At 37.5% G+C, this 12,835-nt stretch overlaps 1 protein-coding gene across 1 annotated transcript; it reads left to right on the top strand.

Annotated features, from left to right (window-relative positions):
* The first annotated feature begins 1,502 nt into the window (after positions 1–1,502).
* Positions 1,503–12,807, top strand: entpd3 (ectonucleoside triphosphate diphosphohydrolase 3). Its single transcript, XM_079344088.1, has 10 exons — positions 1,503–1,634; positions 4,916–5,053; positions 6,301–6,430; positions 6,681–6,840; positions 7,557–7,716; positions 7,855–8,082; positions 8,611–8,874; positions 8,957–9,067; positions 9,743–9,880; positions 11,365–12,807. Exons 2-10 carry the CDS (start codon positions 4,919–4,921, stop codon positions 11,551–11,553), a joined length of 1,515 nt encoding a protein of 504 aa, XP_079200214.1. The 5' UTR covers positions 1,503–1,634; positions 4,916–4,918; the 3' UTR covers positions 11,554–12,807.
* Positions 12,808–12,835: the final 28 nt, after the last annotated feature.

Raw genomic sequence — 12,835 nt, 5'->3', positions numbered from 1 at the left:
CTGGCCATGGTAGACTGTTGGTTTGAAAGGGATGTTAACACTGAATATGTGGTTCAAAGGGATGTTAACACTGAATATGTGGTTAGAAAGGAATGTTAACAATAAGCCATCTATGACAATGCTGTTTTGATTTTTCCATCAAAATATCTGAAGCCCTAGTCCCACCTTGAAACATTTTACCCCACTAATGCTCAGATGACTAAGAGGGTTAACACCTTTAGCTGAAACTTGACAAAGTTATCCCAGTCATGCTTAAGCATGATTGTCTCCCCTCCCCATTACCCCGGTGCACTAACACTGCTTCAGGACTAACCGAGCCTGAGCACAGTTACCTCTTGTGAATGAAGTTTACGACAGTTTTCAAAGCACTCGCACCAGTCAAACAAATGGGACTTAAGGGGTAAAGCATGCTTAGGCACGATATGGATTAATTAGTGTGAGTGCACCCTAAGTCAACCACTCAGCTAACGACTCTCATGCAAGTCACCCTTGACTGACGCTTCAATTTCTTGCTTGTTTTCCGGGGTCGAACGTCTCGTGAGAAGCAAATTGACTTTGACAAGTCAAATAAATGGAATCGAACAGTTAGTAGAACAATGTGATCTTGGTTCAATTCATTGAAATCGGGGCAAAACAGAATGTCTGTAAACATTACACATAAAAAGGCTTGGTGAATAGGTATGATTAGCTGAGTGAATGTCATGTGAATGAATTAAAAAGTAAAAGAAAAAACTGAGGAATGGGAGTGTTTTGTCTGTATACAAACTCTAAAGGTTGTTTACATATTTTGTGTGGACATGATCTAGTTATTTTTTCCATTAAGCAGTACTTTGAAGGCTGATGCTTTTTGAAGAAGACCCTCCCCCCTCTCACTAATGGGTTTATTGGACATACACAGATCGCATAAATGCTGGCCGTTCTCATGTTTCCGGAAATTGCACACACAGAAACATACAAGCAACACGATGAAAAGTGGGTTTTCGGCCTTTCTCTACCTGAATTAAAAAGCAACAGACTGGATTGCTGCACAATGTGCTGTTTGTTCCACAAAACTTTTTTTCATTGGATGAATGAATAGTTTTCATTGTGAGAACTTGAGCTTCTCATGGAGCAGGAGCTACAAGTACCAACACATCCTTGATTTTTCCTCTATTGATCCTTTTGCTGTTCATCCACTCTTTTCTAATGTGCAAATAAGAGCTGACTTAGTCATAACCTGTGCAGAAGATATCCAGCCACACAGCACTTTATATTATTGATTACATCAATTCACTATATCTTTATATTCTCACTTTGTTTGATACATGCACATTAGTATCTGTACTTAATCATCAACAGCAATGGCCTTGCATCGCTCACTGACTGGGCTTCCTGCGCTGTATCTCTGTGTGGTAGGAGTGGTGTCAAGTGGAGTGTGTGTTTGTGTGTATATAGCTCCACCCATAACCCTCTCACCCTCACTCTGTGTTTTGTTGGGGTACAACACTCTTGTTCCTCATGGCCCATCCTCTTTAGGTCTCTCCCACTCACAGCACACTCCCTTGCTCTTCTCAGTCTTCATTCTTCTCTGTCTTCTTTCCTTTCTGAACCTTTGATTCCTCTCCAAGCAAGAAACTGCAAACTTGCTCCTTAAGGTAAGACATACATACAAACACACCGACACACACACCTCCTTTGTCTCACATGCATGTATTTACCTGTCTACAAAACAGTTTTACCTGTGAGTGTCATTGTTTTAGGATTTTATTTACTGTCTCAGGCTGTTCTGCTAAGGGTGAATTCATATGTAGGTATTTAACTGCAGTTCTCACACTGAGGAGGACCTGTCCCTGCAGGCAGAAGAGACAGCACAAGTATTTAACTTGGAGTTATTTTATCCAAGCTTCAAATAGCAGTTTTACGCAAGGGGCTCTGTGGGTCAGTGATGAGGCGTAACTACAAACTTTAGTCTTGGCTGCTGATTTCCCTGGTTTATTCCAATTAAATTAAAATCCAATTTGCAATTGTTTAACATTCTTCATTCATGTGCATGAATGAAGAGTAAGCTTGAGGCATTCCTCATCTCCAGGTTATTCTTTGTCTTTTTTTAAAGCCAATATAATTTATTTAGAACAAAGTGAATGCTTCAACAGATCTTTACCATGCCTTCTAAATGAAATGTTCAGAATATAGAATTGTGTATTATTTTATTTATTTAGTTTTCTACTTTTAATCAAATTCAGGCTGGAAATGTTCTTGGTTGGACCTCATCATGTATCATTCTATGTACAGTTGTGTGAACATTAAACAGTTGAATTACATTATTTTCTAGTGTGATTAACTACATTAGCAACACAAGCAAAATGTTCTGCATCTTGTAAAAGAGACAAAAAAAAAGGAAAAAAAAAACAGTGTAATAATTTAATATACAGAGACATGTTGGAGTTGATACGTTTAATACCGATTAAAGATTGAATGAATGAAATACAGAATTGACAGGGTAAAGTGGGGTGTTACTGGTGTGTTGTTCGCACTGTCGTAACCAGGTTACCCTTGTCTGCTTATGTCATCATTTCTAGCAGCCAGTTTGATGAAAGTAAGTTCAAACTTGATCCATCATGTCAAACGTTGTTTTATGTTTGAGACAATTCTTGTCAGGACAAATATGAGATAATAAGTGACTAAATCTGCTTTAAAATAACAGAGCAGTCATGTCAATGAGAGGATCTGGACTGATTCTGCTTTGGAGCACATCATTCACAAACCTAATCATAGTCACAAAACGTTATGCTTGAACCTTTGTAATGGATATCAATTAAAGTTACTGACAGTGTTCAGGCAACCTGGAGTCAACATGATGGTGATGTTATTGACTACATTACCAACAGCAGAGCCAAGCTGGAGATCAATGGATGTTACTTAGAAACTAAGTAAACATCTTAAACTTTTTCATGCTAAACTATACAAGAAAAGATGTTTAAAAATATAACATTTGTTGTTCTCTTTTACTCTGAATATACAATATTGATGCTTATTCAGTTTGCTATGCTTTGACATACAGCAGCAGTAACACTCAGACTCGCTTCACTTAGTGGGAAAAGAAGAGGAATGTTCAAAAGTAATCGTGGCAGGGTGGTGGCATGTATTTTAATTTTCAAATGATAAACTAAAGGGAACTAAAACATGTAAAAAGCAGATGTAGGCACCCTCCCATGTCCTGTGTTTTTAAAAAATACCTCAGGAAATAAAAATGTATGGGTCACAGCTATAAAGAGATATCATCTTAAAATAACACATCTGGGATTACACTTGTTAAGTGATATTGTTGGTATCCCAGGTTGACACTGTGTAGATAAGAGGACAACTCAGAGACATCAGACATGGCTGTTGTCTGGTCGTAATCCCACCTTGCCTAACAGCTTTGACCTGCTTGTATTTATTGACTTAGCTGCAGCACTCTGAAAGCTCATATTGAAAGAATAACAAACAATGACTTTGCAGTGTTGTTACAGTATGACAGTGGAGGATTTAAATACTGAGTTTGGAATTAAACACGGGATTGGTTTAGTAACGGTTGCTGTGACACTTGTTTTCATGACTTGAAAAAATATGCTGTTCTTAAATTGATATATTCAATATTTTCTATTACATAACATTACAAAGATTATATGTAGTACACAAATACAATATTTTAAACTCACGTTTGTACAAATAAATAATAAAAGCACAACATAGGCACACATTGCATTCGAGTGTTGTAATACTTGAGAAAACAAGAAAAAAAGCTCAATTTGCAAGTTGAAGAACGTTTGTTTTTTCAGAGGAAACAGCTGCACTTTGTGTTTACCAGTAAAATGAAGGTCATGAGTCATAATTGCAACCATATTGCACATCTATATGATTGCATGTGGAGTGTGTTATGTTGCTGTTAGAATAAGGGTAAGAAAAATATGTTGTTAAGAGTATGTTTTAAAATTATATCCATCAAAGCACACATGGTGGATCTGGAATGAAACGGTTTTGTGTCACTGAGTGTAAATTCAGAGCAAAGAGAGTAGTTTCTTGCACAACATGTTGATGAACATGATGAGAGGATTAGAGTCAATTTTCGAGGGGGGTATTCTTCCATTGCTTGCAGTGAAACATTCAGTGTTGGTTCTAGAAACAGGTTTTAGCTTTAATATAATTATTAATGAGTGTCACAGCACATTTGCTGTGAGTGGAATAAGCAATAAGGTCTTTCTTATAGCCTGTACAAGGTCTGTTCAAGGTCTCAGTGCTTTCTTTTTTAAATTAGGTGGATTCAAATTTCATCTGGAAGGTTATCATTAGTGTGCTGGAGTCCAATTGTGCATGCACTTGAAGTTCATAAAAACAACACAACCAAGGCCTGAGGCTAAAATTTGCAAATGTGTTGCTGCCTGTTTCGGTTCTCTGGGCTTCCTGCGCTGTATCTCTGTGTGGTAGGAGTGGTTTAATCAGATCTGTTTAATCTCTCTAGAACCTGTTTTGTTCTTCTACCAAGACTTAGAAAGTGCAAACCTTTCACCTTTCTATTAAAATAACATCTCCCAAAACTCTGTTAAACCTGACCTTAACCCAATATCCTCAACAAATATTTTACTAAGACATGCTTGTATTCTAATTTGCACATCATAAAAAAAGTTACATCCATTTTCCAATTTCTGACAATGCAGAAATCTCACTGTGGTTAGAAACTGCTACTTTTGAGTTTTCACATTTTGCTTCCTTGTATCCTTTCATTTGTCAGTTAATATTGCTGATATCAAAACATTTAATGTTGATGGGCAGACAATGTGTTCAATTCTGTGCCAATCATCACTTTTCAAACCTCTTTGCACGACATCACAGAGAGGTAAAATGCCTATAACAGCTATTCTCTCGTCTTCTTTTTTTACCCTTTTCTTACCAACAGGAAATGGCTTCCAAACGGGCAGTGGGCTGCAAGTGTCGAGTAGCATTAGTAGTGCTTCTCCTTCTGGGCAGTATTGCAGCTCTGGTTACTGTTGCTGTCATCCAGGACTCCTGGAAGACACAAAAGTACCAAAATGAGGTGAAGACAAACATGCACACTTGTTAGTGCTTTAATTTTGGGAGCGGGTCTGCTTGACTTACCAAGCAACATATAAATGTTGTGAATGCTAAGATAGACAATAACCAGATGTCAGGGTTAAGACACGAGAATGGCCTGCAGAACCACGTGTATTTATGTAATGGGGATGTGAGGAGTTGCACATAGAGTCTTTAAAACATGGTACTTAACACTGAAACAACACAAACAAGTTTCATCTTCAGTGAAAGCTAGCTTACTTGACAGTGACAGTTTTTAAGGCTAGCTACGCCTGTGCTACCTTCAGTTTTGGCTCCTTTAAGAGTTTTGAATTACTCCAGTCAGATCTTGAAATATGAATTCACACTGTCATCTTCTCCCGTTTAGACATGCCTCAGCCAATCAACCAACCGCCGTTTTCACATTGCCCCTGTTCTTGCCTCATTTTATTGGCTTCCAGTAAGATTCAGACTCCACAACAAAATCCTGTTTCTTACATACAAAGCACTGCACAACCTCACCCCCAGCTTCGTTTCTGACCTCCTTGTACCATATCCCGTCCTCCATCTACTCAGATCATCTAATCTTGGTCTTCTTTCAATCCCCAACTTTCATTTAAAAATAAAAGGAGATCATGCATTCACTATTTTACCCCCCACTCTTTGGAATTAACTCCCATAAACCTTAAGATCTGCAGAATCTTAGGACATTTTCAAGAAGCACCCAAAAACTCACATGTATAGACAAGCCTTCATGTAACCTGATACCCTTCCTTGTGCCTTATTTTTTGCCTTGTTGATTTCTGTGATGTATTTGTGTTTCATTTCTGACTTTTTCCATTTTGTGAAGCACCTTGTAACCAAGTGTTTTAAAAGTGCTATATAAATATAGAATGTGCCTGTGATCAGTTAAATAAGCCGCGATCCTTGTTATGCCTACATTACCACATACAGTGTTTATCTATTAAGAAAAAGGCTAAGTACCTAATCTGATTTTTTTTAAACTAGGCTGTAAACATGTTTATTTCTGCTGTTAAAATCAACATTTTAATATAATGCAGTGTTTTGCCCTTCCTCATTGTCTTTATTTTTGTTAATCCTGGAGGTTGTGGTTAGAGTTAGCTTCTTTAACTTTAATTCAGTTTTCCAATCTAAATACTGTCAGTTCTTTAAAGGCCTTTAAATATAAAACTGTTTAAGGTAAAATGTGCATTCATAGAAACCCATATGTTATTAATATGCTTTGTTCAGTCTTTCCTGCAGTATGGCATAGTTATAGACTCTGGTTCTTCACGCTCGAATGTATACCTGTATCAGTGGCCACAGGAGAAAGAAAATGAAACTGGAGTGGTGACTGAGACAAAGAACTGTAGAGTTGCTGGTGAGTTTTTTGTCTCTTCAATGAGAGGAGCTTAACTTTGCAGTTTGCACGTAATCGGTTATACAAGCATGAAATGATTAAAGATATTTTGTATAAACTGAAAAGAGCTTACTAAGCATTTTGAAATCAAAGACATCATCCATCAACTGACAGTTAAAAATGCAAGAAACACATTAACACACACTCCTCACTTTATGCATGAAGTTCATATACTGAAGAATATATTTCAAGCTTGGATTTGTGCCCATAGGTGATGGTATCTCAGAAATGAAAGTTGACCCAGAGAAAGATGCAAAATCAATGGAGGGATTCAACAAATGTATGGCCGACATCATGAAGATCATTCCTGCTGAAAAACACAAAACCACGCCTCTCTTTCTAGGAGCTACCGCTGGAATGAGACTGCTGCAGTAAGAATGTGTTCGAATACGCCATCTTTGTTTATTCTCTCTTCATAATTTATAATGTAGAGTGACAGGAAGGATCAGATTAATTTAGGCCCATTTATGTGCCAAATAGTTTCTCTCAAAGCCCTCCAAGTCACAGGAAAGGTCCAGCAGTAAAACATGTTCAGACTGAGGACTGGGGCAATAACCAAAAGCTCAGCTGGGGAGACAGTGATCCTAAGAAGTTCAAATTCAGGTCCCCACATATTTATTGTTGTGTTTGTTGTTACATGAAGTGTTTAATGACTTTAAAAGCCAAATAGATGTATGTTTATGCTTCTCTTTCAGACTCTAACTCAAGAACTGGGCTCAGTATTTGCTATTTATAAGAAATGTCAATTTATAAAAAGACAGATGAAAGGAGCAGCACAAAGCCCATTTTCAATGAACTTTTTTTGATGTATCAATCTGTTGGCCCCATATTTTCCACACACATCAGTCCATTCCGATATGTTATCAATAATATTTGCATTTGGGAAATGTGTTTATTTGTCTTTTTGTTTGCTAGTTGCATAATTTACATTTATGTGTTGTTAATAGAAAGCTGGAGCCATGGGATGACTAGCTTAGCTTAGTTTACTGAGCATGAGGAGAAGGAAGGCCTTTAAGTATTATACCCTGCCACTTATCACTGCTCTTTCCAATAACCACTGGTATTGTGCTTGGTTTTCTGCTGTAAGTGAGAAGGATGAACAGAGGTCCAATGAAATCCTGGCGAGTCTCGCAAAATACCTCAGTGCTTTGCCTTTTGCTTTCCAAAACGCCGCCATCATTTCGGGTCAGGAAGAGGGCCTGTATGGGTGGGTGACTGTCAACTACCTCAAGGGAAACTTCCTGGAGGCAAGATACTGCTATTAGCCTATATCAAAGTTGACTTTTCATTTCGAATATAGAAAAAAAAAAGGAAGTCCTGCTTAACAAACAGGACCATCACAAGGTAAAGAATATGTGAAGCTCAACTTTTCTTTTACATTGCAGAAAAACCTGTGGAACAAGTATATTCGACCAGAGGGGGCAAAGACTTCTGGGTCCATGGATCTTGGCGGAGCATCGACACAGATCGCCTTTGCGGTCAAAGATGAATTCACGGGGACTGACTACATGCATGTCAAGCTGTATGGATATCCATACAATGTCTACACACATAGTTTCCTTTGCTATGGGAAAAATGAGGCGGAGAAAAGTGTTCTGGACAAAGTAGTTCAGGTGGGCAGCTTGTCTTTGTTTTTTGCATTTGTGGAGTGATAATAAGGGTGTTGGCTTTTGTCTGAGTTTCTCTCTTAACAGAATAAGTTTCTGCGTTCATGTTTGAAGTGCTTTTGTGTTTGTGGTGGTAATATGGCCTTTTTCGCGTGCATGTGCAAAGGAAAGAGCATTAAAAATTTATGCATGAACACTGTTGTCCCAGAGTTACAGACAAAGAGAAAACATGCATTATGTCATTAACAATATTGATCGGACCATAAATGTCATCAAGCTGGTCTACTGGAAATGAGTTTTTCTGGCAGCTTATAGCTTTATTTTTTAGACTAATAGTAATTGTGGATTGAGAAATATGCTAATATGTGATAATTTGTTATGGGAATTCATTTTCAGCAGAATCCTGGAACAAAACGATACTTAGTCACAGCACACAGTAACACTGTCCAAACTCTTCCCTCATATCTCATCTGTCCCAAGACTCTTCCTCTTATTTTTTCCCCCTGACATGTCATCCTTCTATTCACGTTTCAGCAATCATCTGACCCAACCTTCATTATTAACCCTTGCTACCCCGAAGGCTTCAACATCACTTTAAAGGCCTCTGACATATATGACACAGAGTGCACAAAGACTCCCCAAAACTACGACCCGGATCAAGAGTTCTTCCTGGTGGGAGAAGCCAATTCTGACAAATGTGGGAGCATCGTGAGGTCCATTTTTGATTTCAAGAATTGCTCTTCAGCTCAGTGTTCCTTCAATGGGGTGGAGCAGCCGCCTGTCACTGGAGATTTCATGGTAAGACACAGTCAAAAATAGTAGACATGCAAATAAAGAGGTAAATAATGGATGACTTATATGTTTCTACTGCTCTTATCAGGCATATGCAGGATTCTTCTACACTGCTAGAGCGCTGCTGATGAATGGCGCATCAGAGTTTGATCAGTTTAATGCTTCAGTAAGGACATTCTGCCACACACATTGGACAGTGGTAAGTTTGTCAAGTTAATATGTGGGCATAAACACGAGAGCCAACATGGAACGAGGGGATGAAAAGATGAGAGAAGAGAAGGAAGCAACAAAGAAATAATATATGAACAAAAAAGCAGAAATGATCAAATGTTACCTTTGTGATGGGTGGTGCAGCATACACCAGAACAAACCACATTCCACATCCTTTTTTTACTCAACATGTACATAAAGGAACACTCCCTTACTGAGGCTAAACACCTGCAGACCACTTATTAAGGTGTTCAAAACTGTGTGATGACATAGCGTCTCTGGTTTTGCTTAACAAAACCTAAAGTAGTACCTTAACTTGTGTAAAAACTTATAGGAAGTCTTATTCTTATTATACAATATTGGATGTACAAATGAAAGCCTTCCTAGCCCTTTCAAGACTATTCACAAAGAAAATGTGTCAACAGATATTCAAATATTGGTACAGTACAGGCTTAAAGTTTGAGTGCAAAGCAGTTGGCATACCTTTGTAAGTAGTCCGAAATGTTATGCGATCACAAGTTATTTTAAATCATATTTAAGCATACATTTTTGGCTCTTGCCCTTATAGTGGTTTGGAAGTGTTTTGTATACATTTGACAACATTGCTACTTTGTTGTTTAAAATAATTCTTAAAGCTTGTATTTGTTCCTCTTGTTTTTTTTAGCTGCAGAAACAAAAACACTGGATCTCGGACAGATATCTCAAGACATACTGTTTTGCAGCTCATTATGTCTTCATGTTGCTGGCAGATGGATACAAGTTTGATAAAGAGACTTGGGAAAGTATTGCGTTTGAAAAAGAGGTTGGTTGAACAAAAAATCGACATGAAAACACTGCTTCATGCTTACGACAGCGATCATTTCAATTAATAGATATTGTATTAATGCAACATTCATCATCTATTTTAGTAGTAGTATAAGTAGTAGTAGTAGTATTTAAGTAGAAGCCAAGAAAAAAAAATAACCATTAAAAAATATTTCAACAGTATTTTTACAAGAGTTGCTGTCAGCTCACGGCTGTTCAGACACAGGCGTCTAACATTCATTAACATACACTAGTGTGAACAAGGCCACCCATTAAGGATGGATTGTTGGCATACCAGTAATCTGCACTAAAAAAAGTTGAAGCAGCAGTGAATGACAGGCATGCATCTCTCTCAGCTGCCCTCAGGAAATGGCTTCTCTTTACAATGGAACTCCCTCATCTGAGGGGGATTCCTTGAGTGTGACACTGAGGCTATTACACATGAGTCATAAAGAAAGAAAGAAGCTATTAAAAAATGACTCGTTACAGCAGCAGTTTCCTAATTGCATAGCGGCTACTCTTTTGACTCATGAGAATGTTCTATCAAATGTGCCAATGCTCCCAATTTCCAGGCCCCCAATTAAAAGGAGTGTGCAGTGTGTGTTGTTTGGTGCCTTTGGGGTATCTGGTAGTCTGGTAGGTCCTTCAGAGGATTTTGCAAAACAGAAACTCTCTTTACATTGTCTTTGGGTCTCATGACTTATCGTTTGCCCTGAGGCAGTATGCTATTTCATAACAGGGCTGTAAGAGCTACTACGGCTCCAGACATGCAAGGCAATGCACAACATTAGTCACAGTGGCTACAAACACAATTTAGCTGTAACAGAATATTCTATCTGAGCAAAAAAACAGCCTATAAATTTAAAAAGAATACAATAAATGATCATACAAAACTCCAAAAGAAAAAAAAGATGCGTAGTTCAAATGGATACAAAAAGTACAAACTGGTGCAAAAACAACAAACGTGGGAATTTCACTAAAACACAAAACATTGAGCAGGAGGGGATACATTTCAGTGACACAATGGAAGTGCAGAAGGCTTGTTATTAAAATAAAAAACCATGAAGTTAATTTAACCAATATCCAATTCCACATTACCCCCCTAAAGGCATAGATCTCTTCTGTTGTGATGATTGGATACTCAGAGATTCCTTGTAGTCTTTTCATGTTTTTGACTTAGCATCTTTCTGTATTAATTGTGTGTTTGCTGTTTACATATTTATTTTGGCTTTTTTTTTTTTTAATTTTAAGTTGTAAGTGTCAAGTTATTATGATTACATTCAGATTTTATCATGTGCTATTTGTAAATCTGTAGCCTGTTTGTCACAACAATAATAATCCTTTTGCATGTTGTAGCACGTTTGGCCCATCGTCTCCCACTTGCTGGCTGACCTCTAGCATTTACATCATAAAAAATACAGTGTGGAGCATGCCCAGTGAACATGGGGAATCTCTTTTTTGATGTTCTCATCTTTTCCACAGGTGAAGGATACCAGCATAGGTTGGAGTTTGGGCTACATGCTGAGTGTTTCCAACATGATCCCGTCTGAAGTGAAAGTAGGCCCCCCCATGTCAGACGCAGTCTTCGCTGGCCTTATCTTTCTATTTTCAGTGCTTACCATTGTAACCGTTGTCTTCATTTTCATCCTCCTTGTTCGCACCTGCTGCTGAGAGAGTAAGGTAAAAAAGGGAATGATCTGCAAACAAGCCTTGGGTGGCTGCTGTAGTCCTTTAAAAGCACAGTAGCATGGTTGAAGAACTTGTTCTGACAGAAACTTATCGTAATGTTACTGTTTTCATCGTCTCATTTTTCAGTTATTTGAGTTTTTGAAAAGTTGAGTAGGGGCCTCAAATTTAAAAACGTCTCAATGTATGTTTCATCTTGCAGTTTTTAAGTACACTGTTTTTTAAAGTTATGTATCTCAGGGAGACTCAAAGATTTAAATAAGGAATCTTTTTTTAGCTTTTTAAGCTCAACCAAAAGAACATGTTGAGACATAAAAAGACGACACACTGGTTTAGCTGAAAGAAACAGAAATAATGAACAAGCACTCAGAAATGCTGTTGTTGTTTCTGTCTCAGATTGTGTAACCATATAGTGAGATACTCACATAGAACTGCAGGCAAAAGCATGATATATTATTCCTCCATCAGTGTTTCAGGTGACTAGGTTGTACAGTATTAGATATGTGATTGCACTGAATGCACCCTCTATATATACAGTATGGTAGCACTTGTTCTATTGTAGCATTTTATACCCGAAGTACATAATCATACTCCACATTTAATGAATGAACACCTTCCTAATAAATAATACATGTTCCCCTGTGTGTTGTATTTTCACTCTGAGTTTGCAAACTAAATACAGCCTACATAACGAGACATCTTCTACTGTGTATTTGTAATTAGTTTAAATACAAGATATTTAGAGTCTGTTAATGAAGATGAATAGCCAATGAAAACTCCAATCATTGAAAGCAGACTAAATATAAACATGAAGATGTTTGTGTCTCTTTAGACAAACTGTGCATGGTACTGTGTTAGGGGAACTTTTTTATTCATATTTTGTCTTTTCAGTGTAGAGAACAAGGCATGATTGATGTAATTGACTGTGTCCGTGTAATTTTTGGAATACTATTCCTCCCTCTGTTAAGTATATAAAGTATAAAGTATATAAAGTTATGATCTAACTGTAACTGTTCTGGATGTGCTGTAAGATTAAGGTCTTTATTGCACAAGACAAAATACCTGAGCTTGGCATGTATTGCAGTGGCACACTAAGTAATTAGATCAGTTGTTTGTTCATTTTTAAGTTGATGCATATTAAAGTAAAACTCTGTATTTTTAGATCGTACCACTTAAGCCTTATATAAGGAAAATGAGGAACTGAAAAATTAAATCGAAACTTGTATAAATATGCCATCATGAATTGTTTTTCTTCAAATAAACCAAA

Source organism: Symphodus melops (assembly GCF_947650265.1).
Source record: "Symphodus melops genome assembly, chromosome: 5".
In the NCBI taxonomy this organism is placed as follows: Eukaryota; Metazoa; Chordata; class Actinopteri; order Labriformes; family Labridae; genus Symphodus; species Symphodus melops.
Note: the sequence above shows the minus strand (reverse complement) of the source record. Positions and strands in the feature narration are given on the sequence as shown.